General features: G+C 31.7%; 2 protein-coding genes across 6 annotated transcripts in view; one reads left to right on the forward strand and one right to left on the reverse strand.

Moving 5' to 3' along the window:
- The window catches only part of Evi5 (ecotropic viral integration site 5), a 105,274-nt gene that overhangs the window by 34,796 nt on the left and 51,312 nt on the right, over positions 1-19,166 (forward strand). The window lies entirely within an intron of this gene.
- On the reverse strand, positions 6,685-8,913 carry Sk1 (Sphingosine kinase 1). The gene is made up of 2 exons (XM_065507413.1): positions 8,770-8,913; positions 6,685-8,672 (listed from the first exon to the last, which is right to left on the reverse strand). The coding sequence occupies exon 2, from the start codon at positions 8,649-8,651 to the stop codon at positions 6,711-6,713; it is 1,941 nt and encodes a 646-aa protein (XP_065363485.1). The 5' UTR covers positions 8,652-8,672; positions 8,770-8,913; the 3' UTR covers positions 6,685-6,710.

The following is a 19,166-nucleotide window of genomic DNA, read 5'->3' on the forward strand; positions in this document are numbered from 1 at the left end:
TTCATTTTTTGGAAAATTTTTTTTTTTAAAATTTTAATTTTTTTTGTTTTTTTCAATTTTTTTTTTAATATTTAGCGAAAAAAAACTTTTGGTGAAAAAAAAAATCGGGTTAAAAAATATTTTTCCGATTTTGACCCATTGTATATCCAACTTACTATGGTATTGTATACGTCATTGCGAAGGTCTTTGAAATATCTATCATTAGATATCCATATTGTCTATATTAATGACATAGTAATCCAGACATAGGTCAAAAATAGGTAAAAAATCGCGGTTGTCCTGGTTTTTTCCTTATATCTCAGCCATTTGTGGACCGATTTTGCTGATTGTAAATAGCAAACTTCTCGAAAGCATGTCCGACAGAATTATTGAAGATTTGGATCCCGAAGACATCTGGGGTCTTCAGAAAATTGATTTCAACAGACAGACAGACAGGCAGGCAGACAGACAGACAGACAGACAGACAGACAGACAGACAGACAGACAGACAGACAGACAGACAGACAGACAGACAGACAGACAGACAGACAGACAGACAGACAGACAGACAGACAGACAGACAGACAGACAGACAGACAGACAGACAGACAGACAGACAGACAGACAGACAGACAGACAGACAGACAGACAGACAGACAGACAGACAGACAGACAGACAGACAGACAGACAGACAGACAGACAGACAGACAGACAGACAGACAGACAGACAGACAGACAGACAGACAGACAGGCGGACATGGCTTAATCGACTCCGCTATCTATAAGGATTCAGAATATATGTATATACATTATAGGGTCGAAAATGAAAAATGTAGAAATTACAAACGGAATGACAAACTTTATATACCCTTCTCACGAAGGTATATCGATCGAAACAAATAGGTCTGGACTATAAGACGTTAGGGGCAAAACTTCCCAACCACTTCATTCAAAATAGTTTTTAACAGCTATTGCAACATGTGGCCTAGATTAGTCAAGGTGGAATATAACGGTTTCATGTCTGGCCGCTTCAAACGAATCAGTTGCTTTCGGTACAGGTTCCCTGTGATGGCATGATCAGATTTCAGCAGCTCATAATAGATATGAGCTCCAACCAAATACAGAGAATATGTGGAGGGAGTCATAAGGACCCTGACCACATGCTGGGCATAAGTTAAGGACGGCACGGTCTATGCGGGACCAAAAGCCATTAAGTCTGCTGCTCCATCCTGATCTAAGTTGTGCCAGAACGACTCTTGTTCCACGCGGCAGAATCTTCTCGGCGTCTGCTATCGGTGGTGGGCGACCTCCAAGTACGACATTCATCTACCGCGGAATTAATGGCGTCTCTGTGAATGTCGATCAAAGCTTTCATATACGGGCGGCGATCAAATGGATCCTGGAATGTATGCTCTTTTCGTATTTCCGTAGGTCCTGTTTGACATGCCTCAGGTGAGACTCCAACTGTGTGATGTTGAAGTTTTGATGACTCTTCCGGTGATATCCCAGAAGGAACTGTTGTGTGAACATGACGTTGTGTTCCTTGACCGGTAGAACCTTGGTTTCCTCGTGAAGGTAATTTGAAGGCAGCCTGTGACGATCCTTAAGGCAGCTTTGAATATTTCTCCACTGGGTATCACTCATATATGTATATGCATATATTTCATATACGATATCCTATGCTTCGGGTAATCGTTTCATCGCCAGAAAAGATTCGATGCGAAAATGATTTTCTTTTATAGCGTTCAAGCATCATTTCCAACATCCAAATCGACTTTCAAGGTCTCTCGGCTTTAATTCGTATGATTTCCAATTTTCCTGCTTCTGGATGAATTCTGCTGCTCTCAAACGTTTTGAAATTGCTGCTTGAGTAGATCCCAATGATTTAGTAAGGTTTGCCACCTATTCATGTCCTTCAAATTGAAACAGATGGAACACATTCACCATAAGCTTTCGTGAGCAATCGGTGCGATTCAGCGGCACTTTTTTCAAATTAAAGAAGTAAAGCAAAACTTCCCGCATATGACGCTTTGTTGGCACAAAATTCTACATTTTCGAAGCAAAAAAACTTTGTTGTTTTTACTATAATATTCAATAACTACGTGAGAATAAATGTCAGATATTTACCCTTCAAAATGACATATAAGTTATTAAAAACAAAACACCGCGTTGAAAAGATAAATCCCCGCATTTTTAAGTCATACAGCCAATCGAATTTTCAAAATCAATCATATTGCCAAACAAATGTATTTTTTTCATACAAATTAAATAAACTATTTCTATAGATCAATTACCGAAGCAATTAAACTCAATAAAAAATTAAATAGCATTTCAAAATCTTACGTTTCCCAAAATATTTCTTTAATTTTCTTTACTTTTTATAATAATTTGAAATATTTCTACTTTGTATAGTTTTGTTTAGTTTTAATTACTATGTATTTGCAATTATTTCTGTGCAGTTTATTTATACTTTTGTTTATCTAAACGTAGACATGTGTTTTGTATTTTGGCTTTTTTTTAAATACAAAATATTTGTCCAAGTCAATATTGCCTTTGGCCAACTTTCAGTAAATAATTTGTACACATTTTGTTGTGGTTTTTAAATCATTTCTAAAATTATATTTGAAATATTATGTGGGAATTGTAATATAAAAATATTGAGCTATTTTTTTAATAAAACTTAGAAATTTAAAACCATTAGGATTTAATCGGTTTCTAAAATAACACATCTTCAAAAGTGAGGAACACATTAAAAGTCAAGTCAAGGCTTTGGTTAGACTACGATTTGATTTTATACATTGATGAGTATGTCGTTCTGCATGACACCGCTGAATGCCAACTGTCTATTAGCAAATTCATATTCAATATTGATGCTAATGTTTGTAGTACACGCAAATGTAATAAAAATTCAACACTTTAGCTTTTTATACCCTTCACCTTCGTGAGAAGGGTATATATAAGTTTGTCATTCCGTTTGTAATTTCTACATTTTTCATTTCCGACCCTATAAAGTATATATATTCTGGATCCTTATAGATAGCGGAGTCGATTAAGCCATGTCCGTCTGTCTGTCTGTCTGTCTGTCTGTCTGTCTGTCTGTCTGTCTGTCTGTCTGTCTGTCTGTCTGTCTGTCTGTCCGTCTGTCTGTCTGTCTGTCTGTTGAAATCAGTTTTCTGAAGACCCCAGATATCTTCGGGATCCAAATCTTCAATAATTCGGTCAGACATGCTTTCGAGAATTTTGCTATTTAAAATCAGCAAAATCGGTCCACAAATGGCTGAGATATGAGGAAAAAACCAAGACAACCTCTATTTTTGACCTATTTTTTACCTATATCTGGATTACTAAGACATTAATATAGACAATATGGATATCTAATGATAGATATTTCAAAGACATTTGCAACGACGTATATAAGACCATAGTAAGTTGGACCTACAATGGGTCAAAATCGGGAAAAAAAATTTTGAACCCGAATTTTTTTTTAAAAAAAAAAAAATTGAAAAAACAAAATTTAAAAAAAAAAAATTTTAAAATTTAAAAAAAAAAAATTTTTTAAATTTAAAAAAAAAAAAATTTTAAAATTTAAAAAAAAAAAATTTTAAATTTAAAAAAAAAAAATTTAATTTTAAAATAATCGAAAAATTTTTTTTTTCAAAAAATTCAAAAAACAACTGGAAAAAAAATTAAATTTTGTTTACCTAAAAATATTTAAAATTTTGAAGTATAATTTGGTGAAGGGTATATAAGATTCGGCACAGCCGAATATAGCACTCTTACTTGTTTTTTTTAATATTGTTAAATGTTCAACAAGATTATTTTAGTAATTTAGTTTTTGTATAAAGACGTCAAATGTTATTTTTTTGGCGGTTTAATATTCTGCAAAATATAAATTATAATAATCTCATTTCTCAATTTGCAAAAGTTTTAAAAGCTGACTTTGAAATAAATACAGTATTAAAATCTCTGAAACAGTGATTAATATTATTCTGAAAGATAAATATCCTATATTTCAAGTATTTGAACCAATTTCACTCAAATCAAAAGCCGCAAACATAAATTAGATTACAACTGCCAACAAAATGCTAATTAACAACACTTATTTTTAATAAACAACCGTTTTTCTAGGGTTAATAAACAACAACGATTGCATATAGAATTTTATATTATAAACATTGCATACTTTAAGGAGCCGAATTAAAAACCAACCGGAAAAAAACTATTATTCATTGTTTACTATTTATTTATTATTAAATCATGCACCTCAGAGCTAAAATTTAATTTTATTAATATAAATAACTAATAAATAAACAAAACAATACGAACAAAATTCTCATCAATAGAAAAATACAACAAATTTAATTAAAACAACTTAAACAATTTGATTTCTATACACAATGAACACATTGTTTGTAGGTAATCTAATCTAGAAAGTTAAAGAAAAATCTCAAATTATTAACACAACAAATAATATCACTGAACAATAATAATAGGGAATAATAAATTGGTATCAACTTAAGTATATTAAAAGAGCAATGTTCTTTTTTCTAAATACAATTAAAAAAAAAACTAAACTAAAGTTTATTATTACCACACAAACAGTAAATAGCCAAGAAAACGAAATTATTTTAATAATGTTTTATTATGCAATAAAAAAAAGTGACAGTAAAATTGTATAAAATAATCTAAAATAAAAGGAATCTAGGTACCTATAATTATAAAGAATTTCTTGGGAAGATATTCATTCTATTAAATTATAAATCATCACGCAAATGTACATATAAGTAATATTTATATTTTGTTAATGTTAATTTTTTTAATACACGCAAATGTAATAATATTAAAATTTTTACATAATTTTAATTTTTAAATAAAATTTACGAAAATGTTAAATTCTCACGGTTGTTATACGCCTCAGGGGCTTGTCTTTTCTTACATAGGCTTAAATGTAGAAATAGGCCGATATAAAGTGATTGACAATACAAAGGAAACTTTATCGGAAATTATATTTTCACTATAAATCATTTTTCAAATATAATATAAATTCTAATTTACTAGGATTTCCATAATTTGGAAAAAATTTTGCACAAAAATACATTCTTATCATTGGCAAAACAATGGAAACTTTTAAACTTCTACAAGAAAGAAAAATAATATGTAAGATAATTACATAAAATGTAGGGTTCTATAATTGAAACAAAAAGTCGACTTTTCGACTTTTTCAATTTAAAAAAGGACGACATTTCCAACATCGACTTTTTTTATAATTTTGAATAGTCGACTTTTGGTATTTATGTCAACTTGTTTTGACTTTTTATCATATTTTAATGTAAAAAATTCAAAATAAAAAAAAATTGACGATTAGACTTTTTTTAATTGGTCGACTTTTTTGGAATAACGTAATCGATTGCTCGACTTTTTTTCTAACAAAAAGTCGTTGTTGACATTTTTTAACAAAAAGTCAAATGTTTGAAAAATCTAACACGATATAAAAAGTCGACTTTTCGAACATTGACTTTTTTCACAATTTTGAATTTTGGACTTTTGGTATTTATATAATACTGTTCTCTTTTCGGATTAATACAATTTAAGAGAAAGACAGAAAAGTTTGGCAGTGGCAACATTATGGTGTGCGGGTGTTTTTTGGGCAAGGTATGGGTTCATTTAAATATACTATGACTGGAATCGGATACAGCTCCATTTTAAATCATTTTAAGTATCCATAGGCTGAGGAAAATATGTCTCTAGTTCGGAGATTCGAGCACGACAATGACCTAAACACAGCTATACGGTTGTAACCGAGTGGTTACAATCCAATGAGGTACGTGTTATGAAGTGACCTGCCAAATCGCCAAATCTCAATCCCATAGAAAACCTATAAGAAATTATAGATCGCTAAATATGTACTCAAAATTGTACCTCGAAGGAAGCTTTATAAGATGTGGTTATAAGGAAATGACAAAATATTTCAAAGGACACGACTGACTCTTTAATTAGTTTAATGCATCGTCGCTGTGGAGCAGTAATAAAAAATAAGGGATATCCAAATTTTAGTAAAAATTAAACCTATGTTTTCATTGTTCTTATTTTTGTTCCTGTTCTTGGGAATTTTCAATGTGATGTTGTTTCTCGACTTCACTGATACTTTAGCCAGTGGCGCGCCACTTTAATTTGCCACCACAGTGACTGCTCACTTTATCTTCGAGTCGTATTAATTGTTTTGTTATTTGATCATGATCTTTGATCTCTCGCCTCAGATCGCCATTCAGTAGAACCCATGACTTTTGAATCATTATCCGTCCTTTGCCCTTGCCGTACTTGAAATTCAATAATATCAACAAAGTTTCCACGCCAACGTTCTGGGGACTTTGTTCTCTTCGTCTTCAGAGACTCTTGAAAGACACTAAGCCACTCCAGGAACGCCAAATAGATTTGACAGTAAACTAAAAACTCAGTAATCATCTATAAAATATCTATTGGCACCATATTCATTTAGTTAAATTCAACCTCATTTATTCTTCTTTATTTCTACTTTACATCTCGTCATTTAAATTTAAAAAAAATATATTTTTTATTATGGATAATTTGATTTTTTTTCTTCGTTTATTAAAACAACCACATTTTCTTGAGATATAAAAACAGTTAAACTTACACTTAAAATTAAAAATATACTTAGAAATATATACAAACATATTTAAAATTTAACTCATATTGTAATCATCTTGCTCCCTCACTCCTTTGGTACATTCGGCACCATCACTTTCATTAAGCCCGGAAATATTTCAGCCTGTATAGCCCCATGACCCACACGTTCACCATCCACCGTTATAATGCCCTCTTCCTCTTGAGGCTCTATGCGAAATGCTGTCACAGGAATCACTTGTATATGAGTTGTGGGTGCTTCGGATAAATGTGTACCGGAACTTAAATTCAATAAAAACTGCATAAGCTGGGATCGGCCAATACCGGCTCGTATTATGACTAAATAGATAATGCCATCATTTAATTTCGAGTCGGGAGCAAAGAGGCAATCGGCAGCCAAATGTGTGGTATAAGCTGCCTGCACTAAGACAAATTCACCCTCTTCCGAGTGCCATTCCTCGGGCAAAGGTTTATCCAGAGCTGGTATCGAGGATTGAGGAGCGCGTATATTGAACTCAGCATTGGCCTGTTCGATTTTACTAAACACACTATTGGTGACACTACGATTTGATCTTATACTTTGACCCGCTATGGAATAGTAAGCCGTTCTGCGTGACACTGCCGAATGCCAACTGTCTATGTTTGTTCTGTAGCTTATAATATCAGCAAATTCATCGTCAATATCATTTTCCTCTGCCACAGCATCGGCAAACTCGTCGGCCTCATCATCCTGGGCATCACGAAAGCGCCGTAATATGGAAGGTTTATCTGTTGTAGTTGCTTGTATTTGACTTGTTATTTCCTCTACTGGAAAACTTTCTTGTTTACGCCAGGGCAGATAGGATACCTTACCCTTGTAGGTGCGTAAACGCACTAAACGATGTATGGACCATAATGTAAATCGAGGAGCTCCTAAGGATCTTAACTTTTCACTTTCAATATCAATGTCGGCTATTATGCCCCAACCTATGGAAAGGAAGGAGTACATTTCGGTAACATTACCTTGGGCCTTAAGTTCCACCCGTACAATATCTAAAGGGGCATTTTGGCCGGAAACACAAGCCAACGTGGCATTTATTATGGGTTTGGGTTCATAAGGTTCATTGTAAAGATGGGCTATACTTTTAGCCAAACCATTGCCGGAACCACAGGGAACTATACCGACTGGTAAATTGCGCGCCAATACCCGCCAATCTGTTCTCTCCATTATGCCGTTTATCACCTCAAATAGTAAACCATCTCCCGAAGCCACTATTATTCCCGAATATTTTTGTACTAAATCTTTGCGTTGCTTTACCAATTCACGGGCAAAGTTGGCATGTGTTGTTACCACTAACTCATATTGTACCTCGGCTTCTTTTAATACCGGAGCCATTTGCTTTTGAAACATTACTCGTCCTTTGCCCTTGCCTGACTTGGGATTTAATAATATCAACAAAGGTTTCGCTTCCATAGTGCTGTGTTCCTCTAAACTTTTATTAAATTTAATGGCATCACGCCAACGCTCAGCCGATTTTAAATTCTCCTCGTATGTAAGAAATGAACGAAAACGTAAAATTCTCACAGTTCTCATACGCCTCAGGGGCTTGTCTTTCCTCAAATAGGCATAGATATACAAATAGGCCGAAATATCTTTTTGTTCCCGATCCTGGGAATTTTCACTGTGATGTTGCTCCTCGTCCTCACTGAGACGTTTGCAAGAACTTAAGCCACCTCTGGCCCGCCTCTTCAATTTGCCACCACAATGACTGCCCACTATATCTTCGAGTCTTATTAATTGTTCGGTTATTTGATCATGATCTTCGGTCTCTCGCCTGAGAAAGATTCCACCGCCATTTAGCTGCACCTGTATTTTCAAATTGTGTCTCTTTTTGTTGCTATTGTTTATATAGAAATTTTCCGTTAGCTCTATGGCTGTATCGCCAGGATTTGAAGAGGTCGCCTGAAGAGTTGCTGGCTGACTGTTGTGATTATTTGTTGTTATATTCGAGTTGAAATTATTATTTCCATATGTTTCGGCCGCTGTCATTGTGAGTGAGTGTAATTTAAGCTGAAAAAATAAACGATTACAATTTTTATTTTTGTTGGCAAAATATTCTTTTGTTTTGTGTTTTTTTTTTTATTTATTTATCTTTTATTGCACTTACTAATTCGTAATATAAAAATATTTATCTGTAATTGACGAGTTTATTAGCTGCCTGATTTCGCGCACTCCCTTTGTTTCGTATTGGCCAACAAGTTGCACTCGATTCTATTCAGCTCTTCCGTAACTGGCAAACGTTCATTTCTAACTAAAATATAAAAATAATAAAAAACATGTTATCAGTGATTTGTATTATATTTTCCTGTGGGGCTCTCTCTCTTCAGTGGGCATATCAGTCAGTTATTTTGTTGTTTATTTTTACTATTTTTCCAATAAAAGTTTAATAGTTGTATTTTTGCCCTTGGTTTAATACGCTACAGCTGATACGATCGATTTGCTTTTAAAGTTTTAAAGAGTTAAGATTTTAATCATTTGTATGATACAGTAAAACTCGGTTATAATGAAGTCTATGATCGGAAACAAATATTCGAGTAATAGGCCACAATTCAAAATAATTCTTAAGAAATTTAATCTTAAGACTTAAGATCTTCCAAAGGTCTCATTGAAGATGAAGAGAAGAATTTAAAGTCCGCAGAACGTTGGCGTGTTGCAATTTAGATGGAAATTTTGTTGATATTATTGAATCCCAAGTCTGGCAAGGGCAAAGGACGGACGAACAATGATTCAAAAGAGATGGGATATTTTCCTCCCAAAAGGTTTTTACAGGTTCTACTGAATGGCTATGGGATGTTTCTGAGACGAGAGATCGAAGATTATGATCAAATAAAAGAACAATTAATACGACTTGAAGATAAAGTGGTCAGTCATTGTGGTGGCTAATTGAAGTAGCGTTCCAGGACTGACTAAAGTTTTTGCAAACTTATCAGTGAAGACGAGGAGCAACTGGAACAAAAATATTTAATTTAAACTTTTCCAAATATTTAAGAAACTTCAGAAATATTCCATTTTTGAAAAATTACTCAGTATTTTGTTGCAATCCCTGGTTTTGTGCTGCTGCATCACAGTAACAATTCATTGAACCAATTAAGGAGTCAATTGTCTTCTTGAAATATTTTGTCATTTCCTTATCTTATAAATCTTCCTTGGAGGTGCAATTTTAAGTCCATATATTGCGATCTACAATTTCCGATTGGTTTTGTATGGAATTCAGATTTGGCGATTGGGCAGGCAACTTCATAAACGTACGTCACTGGATTGTAACCATACGGTTACAGCCGTAGAGGTGCATATTTTCCCCAGTGTATGTATACTTAACATAGTTTGAAATTGATCAGTATCCGATTCCAGTCTTAAGTAGTATCTTTTATATGAATTGGACCCATACCTTGCCCTAAAAAACACCCCACACCATAATGTTGCCAAACTTCACTGTCTTTCTCTTAAATTGTATTTGGATTACTCCAAAAAGAGAACCGTATTCCATTTCTGTATCGACCAGTTTAAGTGTGCTTTGGAAAATCGTATACGAGATGTACGGTTTTTTAGAAATAGGAGGTTTAATTTGCTGATTTGCCCCGCTAATAGTTCGAGAATTATTTTTAGATTATTGATAACCTCCCAGAGAGTAATTTTTGGGAATTTCTTTAATTCTCTTTTTAATAAATTATTTAGCCTTGGAGTAGTTTTACAAGGTCTTTCTTTTAACTGTTAAGTTTTTACAGTACCTAACTCTCGATTTATTTTATAATTTTTGAAACTCTTGATTTATTAAATGAATTATTATCACATATAGTTTTTTGCTTAATCCAGCATTAAAATCGTTTGTTATGTGGGTTTTTAAGAACTTATTGAACGAAAAAATTATCAAACTAAAATAAATATTTAAATTATGGCAAAACGGTTCTATAAGTATCTTGTTGGATTTTTCAGACAATTTGTTCAAAAATGACAAAATCGACTTTTTGTTCAGAAAAAAGTAATCGATTGTTATTCCAAAAAGTCGACTAACTAAAAAAGTCGAATAGTTGATTTTTAATTTTTTTTGTAAAAGTTTTATAAAATGCTTTTTGCTCATGAATAAATCTAGCCTTGATAGATTAGGCGGTAGTGTGCTGGACTATCAATCTGAGGGTTTCGGGTTCGACTCCCGCCAGAGTCTTTATGTGTATCTGCAGAGAAGCAAAACGCTTCGCAGTTTGTGTTTGTTAAAAACAAACATATTTTTTACATTAAACTAGGATAAAAACTCAAAAAAGTCGACATAAATACCAAAATTCCAAAAAGTTGATTTTTAATATCGTATCTTGTTAGATTTTTCAAACTATTGACTTTTTAATAGAAATCGACTATTTGTTCAGAAAAAATCGATTACGTTATCTCGAAAAATGCGACTAACTAAAAAAAGTCGAATAGTCGATTTTTTTATTTTAAATTTTTGTTGAAAATTTTTTTAAAATCCGTTTTTCTCATGAATAAATCTAGAAGAAACATATTTTTTACAATAAAATAGGATAAAAAGTCAGAACAAGTCGACATTAATACAAAAGATCGACTAATCAAAATTGTAAAAAAGTCGATGTTCGAAAGGTCGACCCTTTAAATCGAAAAAAGTCGAAAAGTCTACTTTAAAAAGTTTTGTTTTTCCAATGATACGAAGTATAACAACATGTTTTAAATGTATTTTTGTTAAATTTGAATGCTTAAAAACGCAAAATTTTAACATATTTTAATATAAATCTTAGAATCAATTTTTAAAATGATTTCAAAGTAAAAAGGGTATAACCAAGCTTTACTGTACAGGTTAAATCATATGCATATAAGTGAATAATAATAAAAATTACAGAGTTCATTCATTAAATATTTTGCCGCCTAACGCTTCAATTGTAACCGTTAAACTTTAAACAAATTTGCATAAAAATTCAAAACAATCCAATGAATTTGTTTACAGCTGTCATAAGTTGTCTGTCTCTTTTAAAGTTTTTGAGCGTTATTATTAAATTGTTTCACATTGTGTAGTCTTACACTTAAAAAGAGTCACATTTCTTTTTGATGAGACACAAAATTTGTAAAACACCATTAACATTATAACGAATGACTTCATATTTGCATTTTTTATAAATGTTTTTTTTTAAATAAACTGGATTTTTTAACAAAATTTAATTTAAAATTTGTAAAACTTTATTAATCATTGTTAATTAAATAATGACGAATGAGTCTTTGTATTATTATATTTTTGTAGGAAATTTTTCACAAAGTAATTAAATCAATGTTAAAGTTTTAATATTCAATATTGTGTAGTATAATTCAAATGTCGTTTAATACTTTCCATTAAACATGAAATATCTTACCTATTTTTCCCCAACGTATTTTTTTCCTTTTGTTATCAGAACGTAAATAATTTTCAAAGTCTAAATCGTATTAAATAATAAAATTGACGATTTAGTTTGCTTTTATTTTGTATTTTTATTAATTTTTTTTTTGCTTTTTTATAAAATTTTATCAATACAGACGAATGTCGTTGTCGTTCTTAATCATAAAATTCCCGGGTTACTCTTATTCTTGCTTGTGGGCGATTTCTGACACTTCACATACAAACTCAAACACAAACCTTGGCCATAGATAAGAAAGCGGGCAGCAAATAGTGCAGAATTTAATTGTTACCAATAGCTTGTTGGAAGTTAGTTATTATTTTTGTGTGTTTCGCTATAAACAGGTGCACTTTCTAATCTTGTGCGTGTTTGCTTGATTGTGCGTTTTATTTGAATATTTCTTTTTTTTTACTACCTCTACACTGGACAGCTGATTACAAACTGAGTTCAAACTACAATCGAAAAGCTTTAACTTTTTTTGTTGTTTTGTTTATTATTATTTTGTTTTTTTTTTACCTCTATTTACCTCAATTTGTTTATGCTCTCAGGAGATCACTGCCAGTGCAGAGCTACTTTTTGTGGCGATTTTTTTTTAATTTTAGCGATTTTATGTGGTAAAATTTTAAACAATGACACAACATGAATGTAAGCAAAACTCGTTAAAATTATCTTTATGGATTCCGCCCCAAAAGAACTGCTCATCTTTTGAGGCCAAGAACGAATTAAACCAATTTCCCAGAGAGAGCTTTCTGCATCTATCGAAACAAATAGTAGTCGGATGACGCAAGGTCTGGACTATAAAGCGGGTGAGACAAAACATTCCAACCACTTCTTTCTAAATAGTTTTTAACAGTTATTTACATTATGGTTTCATGTCTGTCCGCTTATTTTGAGAAAATGCTCGCTTCAAACGAATCAGTTGCGTTCGGTACAGGTTCCCTTTGATGGTCTGGTCAGCAGATCATAATAGATAGGACCCTTTTGGTCCCACTAAACACCTTAGAGCCATGGAACTTTGGTGTACATTCGGCTGGTTGGAATGTGAATCTTACGGTTTCATGTCTATCCGCTTATTTTAGGCGTTTTTCGGCCAAAGCTCGCTTCAAACGAATCAGTTGTATTCGGTACAGGTTTCCTCTGATGTTCTGGCCGGATTTCAGCAGCTCTTTTGGTCCCACCAAATACAGAGCATTACCTTAGCGTCATGGATATTTGGCTTTGGAGTCTATTCGGCTGGTTGGCCGGACTTCACATACGATCGCTTTCGCTTCACATACGATCTCTTGCTTTTCATCGTAATGATTCGGTGCAAAAATTATTTTCTTTTATAGCGTTCAAGCAGCATTTCAGGCATGAATCCTGCCTCTTGCTAATGTTTTGAAATTGCTAGCTATTGTTGAGTTTGACAACAATCTGCATGAATAAATGCCTTCAATTCTTGGTCTTTGTAACAATTGTAGTGTCCTTCTGAACCGCACAAACCATCTCTCACACATTGAAACCAATGGAACACATTCACCATAAGCTTTGGTGAGTAATCGGTGTGCTTCAAATTAAAAAGGTAAAGCAAAACATCCCGCATATGACGCTTTGTTGACACATAATTCGTAAATTTATTTTGAACTTAAGTTATTTCACTGTTACGGCTCGAAATGTTACAATTGTAAGCTTTGATTTATAGGAACAATAACAGACATGATAGATTACATAAAAGGTTTAAAAGTTTTTTTTAAATCCTTAAATATATCAAGAAAACATTGTGCCTTTAATATAATTTTGTTTAGTATATCTAGTAATAATAAAAACAGAACTCACCCTAAAATATATTATAAGCTACATATAAAACAATAAATAATATTGGTGGTAAAGCAAAAACCTGCTATAAATCATAATGAATATAAAAATTCATGTCATTCAGAGACAAAAATAAATCTGAATAAATATTACCCGCCATAAATACATAAACCTCTAGTGTGTTTAAAAATATATTTAAATTATTCTTTAACATTTATTTTGTTTATTAAGTTATTAATTCCATTCAGAGTTAAATACGTACACAGCTGTATTCCTAACAAAAATAAACTAAAATCTTTATGAGAATTTACTGGACAAAAATCTTAGTCACTGTAATATTCAAAGATTATCTTTTGTTTTCATTCGTATATATTTTATTGACAACACTGTCTGTTATTATTACTCTCATTTGTATTTTTTGTTTTGGTAATTTTGTGTTTCTCTCTTTTGCTCCCTTTCTTTATTGCCAACTTTTAAATACCCGTAATTATGACATTACCTACCTGTTCACAACTTGTATTATTTTTGTTAATATTTCTTGAACTTAATTGTTTTGACTCATACACAGTGTTGCCACCAAGAAAATTATAAACTACACATGCCTCATGCCTAAATTACACATACGAGAAAAAATTACACATGTAAATAAATTTTTCGTGATTTCAATAGGAGAAATTGTCTAAAATTGTCATGAATATAAAAGGTTTGTCACAGTGGACTCTGGGATGTTTGGGCCAAATACGCAATGGGCAATTTTCACTTGCGTTGATTTTAATTTATCCAATAATTGGATATATGAGGGGTATTAAAGCAAGGTTAGCAATCTCTTTTTTTTAGTGAACTTTTCTAATTTAATGAATTCTTGAGATCAGTCAAATATGTCAATCCCAAATACGCTTTTAACAAATATTAATCAATGTCCATTCGGAGATTGTTCCATTGAAAATTGTTACATTTCTATTAAAAATTTAAAAATATTTAAAAACAAGTAAGAAAGTATGGTCGGTAAAGCCCGACCATATAATACCCTACACTAAGTAAAAGAGCAAAAAAAAAATTTCTTTTAAAATTTCAATAATTTATATTTTTGAGTGATTTTCGGAAGTGGGGTTATATGGGGGCTATGACCAATTATGGACCGATCACCATGAAATTAGGTCGTGTGATTTATGTCTATATTAAAGTTAACTATGTTGAATTTGGTGTGTTTACCAACATTTTTAAGCGATTTATGCACGTTAAAGTGATTTTCGGAAGCGGGTCTATATGGGAGCTATGACTAATTATGGACCGATCGTAACAAAATTTGGTGACATGAATTTTGTGTATATAAAACTTATTTGGAGCGGAATTTGTGGAGATACATATATAAATTAAACATTTATGACCGATAAAGTCCAATTTCGGGAGGACATTTGTATGGGGGCTAGGTGAAATAGTGGACCGATTTCAGCCAGTTTCAATAGGCTTGGTCCTTGAGCCGAAAAAATAATATGTACCAAATTTGATCGAAATATCTTCAAAATTGCGACCTGTACTCTGCGCACAAGGTTTACATGGACAGCCAGCCAGCCAGCCGACCAGACGGACGGACGGACGGACATCGCTTAATCGACTCAGAAAGTGATTCTAAGTCGATCGGTATACTTTAAGGTGGGTGTTAGACTAATATTTTTGGGCGTTACAAACATCTGCACAAACGCATAATACCCTCCCCACTATGGTGGTGTAGGGTATAAATAGCACATTGTTTGCTTTCGAATTTTAATTTATTCCTAATTTATATTAAGTGCTTTGAAATCAGTTTTGTTTTCAGTTTCAAAGATAAATATTTTTATTTTTTGTTTAAAAATTATAGCTCTGATCATTTTCCTTCCCAGTAAAATCTTGTAACGTTTATATTTTTAAAATTTGTAGTTAGAAATTTGAAATAAAGCTTCCAAAATAGTAAGTCAATTTTATTGTTTATTATTTAAAACACAAACCAGAAACCAGACAGACAATAGCATAAACACAAAACAGTTCTTATGGGTATAAAAAATAACTAGTAACAATTTGTAAATAAATTGTTCTCACACAAATTCCTACGTTCTTGTTTTTTCTCTCTTAAGTTTGCCTAACGTTACCCCGAAATAACTGCAATTACCGTTACCGATATAATAGTTTATACCGTTATCTGTAAATACCGTTACCCTTATTCTATAAACAATTTAAAATTATAAAAATACATATTTTCGACTTTGGGTTATCTTGTAAATTAACGTTTTTCCAATAACAATTTGTAATAACTTGTAAAAATGTATAGTTATTGAATAGTATTTTTTGTTTTACATTTTTTTCATGTTGGAATTAAAAGTCTTATATATAAACTAAAATTTAGTTTTTATTACCAATATTACGCAAACAAAACTATCACAAATGTCCAAATGTCGAAATGTCCACCAGGAAAACCAAACATAGCAATCTCCAAATTACTTATCGTATTTTTCTGCAAACCTTAATGTTAATTTAGTTCAAACTTCATCTTATATATAAATAGTTATTGTCCACCAATATTAATAAAACAAATATGGTTTTCGAATTTTGGCCACCGGGCGATCCTAGTACATATAATTCCATTATACTGAGTAAAAAACGAGTACAATATAATAAATATGAATATATTTAGAGATACTGGATTTTTTTTATCAACTAAAATAGAGGATATAGCTGCTTTCCCTTATATAAATGTACATATTTATTTCAGTTGGTTTTGTAATCTGAACAATCCATAATTCATTCATTCAATTACAATTCAAAATATAGATAAAAGACATACATTGACAATATATTTTGGATATAATTGGAATTTAAAATTACACATGAATTACACATTCACTCAATTACACATGGGCTACACATCCAAGTTAAAATTACACACAATATGTGTAATTACACATGAAGTGGCAACACTGCTCATACATCTATCTGTTGGATTGTATTCTTTTCTTTTAGAACATTGTGATGTGGCGGCATTTGTAATTCTTGACTTGAGTGAGGTCTGTTTTTTTTTATATTTTAAAAAGCTTTGTGAGTTTGCTGCCAAAATTCAATTTAGTATTTATTATTGTAGTTAGGTATATTAACCTTGTCTTTAAAACAAGTAATAAATTAAAATTGTTGCTGTAGTTTATTTGATGATCGTTATTGTTGGCTGCTTGTATTTGTTATTGTTATTTGCATATATGTACAGTTAAATTTGAAATTGAACGTACAATTTTAATTTGGAATATTTTATAGTTTCTATTACAAGATTAGTGGTTCATACATTTAAATATTATCGGGAACTAATTATGTATAATGGTAAGTCCATATACAAAACTTTTTACCGGTTTACCTATTTTGTTTCAGACAGAGATTATTTGGTATTCCCTTGCCTTTTACATACAGACGGACCTAGTTAGATCGTCTTAAAATTTTATAAGGACCCATTATATAAAGGGTATTACAATAGGGACTTCCGAACATTTTCAGTTGATAGCAGCCATATTGTAAAATCTACATCTGTCGAATTGGCTGTCATTTATTCAGTTTGTTTTACCAAATCACCATGGACGGATATAGCGTTCAAAAACACGTGAAAATAATAAAATTATTTTACCAAAATGGGTGTTCTGTGTTCGGACAACTTTACGATGAGGCCCATTCCTGTATGAAAGTCTACGTCGGCTTTAGCAAACAAAATTGACGAATTTAGGACGATACCAATCCACATAACAACGTGCCACACAGCTCATGGCACATTGGACATTCTGCATGATCGTTTTGAGGACATGGTCATCTCATGCGGAGGTGATTTGAACTGGCCAAAAGAGATCGTGCGATTTGAACACGGTAGACTTTTTCTTGTGGGGTTTTCGTCACAGTTGTATGCGAATAAGCCACAAACCACAGGGCCCTCATTCCATCGGCCAAATTCAGCCTTATTTAAGCGCCAGAGTCATGAAAACTTTGACATTTCGGATGCGCGCCACCCAACGAAGCCCCCACTGACATTTGACGATGTTATATTCCATACATAATGACATGATAGGACTTTCAAATACTTTCATGAATATACTTTCATAGGAAGTGCTTTCTATAGTTTTGTAGGTCTATGACAAATATTTCGATTTGTTACAAACGGAATGACAAAATATATATAATCCCCATCTTTTTGATGGTGGATATAGAAAGATTCAGCAATTTATATGACTTATGTTCGACATTATTTTCCAATATCATGTCGTACATGTTTGATGAACATGGCTTGACAATGTTTCTTATGACACTTGTCGCCTTGTTATATAAAAGTCATAGTCATAATATCATGAAATTTCAAAGACAGCTGAATCAACAAATTCTTTATTATTTGGAAGTAATCACTTGTTTGTACGACTAATTTTTATATCAACTGTAATAAATAGTGAACATTGTTGTTGCTTAACTATGACAAAAAACTTGTATCTTTTTTTTTTCAATTTTGTTTATTTACATATTTTGACATTTAAAAATCAAACTAAAAGCTCATTCAATTTTATAGCAATTTAGCATGAGCAGGGTTTTTTTGATATCGTTACTATTTTTCTTAATTAAAATGTTACAAATCTAAAATAGTATTTTTGTAATAATTGGAAACTTTGTAATATATATTTCACCATAGTTACGACATACATATGGTTTTTGAAACAATGCATTTATTTTTAAACATAATCTTGATCTTACAAAAAATTCCTTTGAATTTGCACCAAATATAGAGTGTACGGAAAACATAAAATTGTAATCTTTATTGTATGATTGTCAGTCTATTGTTATTAGCCACTCGTATTTAATAATGCAAATAATTACAGATTTAAAAATAAAGTCTTTAAAATGCGTTCAGTGCATATAATATTGTAATCAAATCAATAAATGTCAAGATTTTATTGCTTATAAAGCATTTATTATTTTTTAGACTTGCACTTGTATTACGTATATTATTTTTTAAACTTTTCAATGAATTGTTTTTATTTGTCTTTTGCCTACTTACTATAGAATTGCATATATTTAAATGTACAGTGGGTTGAAAAAGTATTTTGAAATATTTATAAGATAATAAAGAGTAGGGCTAACAAATACTAAAAAATTAAACAAAATTTACAAGAATGTTTTATTCGACTGTGCCGAATTGTTTATAGTATTGTCGATTAATATAAGGTTGTCAATTATTCGAGTTTTATTGTAATCAAATAAAAATTTAATTCGAGAAATTTAATAATTTTTAAAAATTCAATGATCGAATATTATAACGACTAAAAAATAATAATTTAATAAAATGATT

Source organism: Calliphora vicina, chromosome 4 (assembly GCF_958450345.1).
Source record: "Calliphora vicina chromosome 4, idCalVici1.1, whole genome shotgun sequence".
Classification (NCBI taxonomy): Eukaryota; Metazoa; Arthropoda; class Insecta; order Diptera; family Calliphoridae; genus Calliphora; species Calliphora vicina.

Coding starts and splice junctions, on each gene's coding strand:
- Sk1 (XM_065507413.1), bottom strand. CDS start 8,651: ATGACAGCGGCCGAAACATATGGAAATAATAATTTCAACTCGAATATA.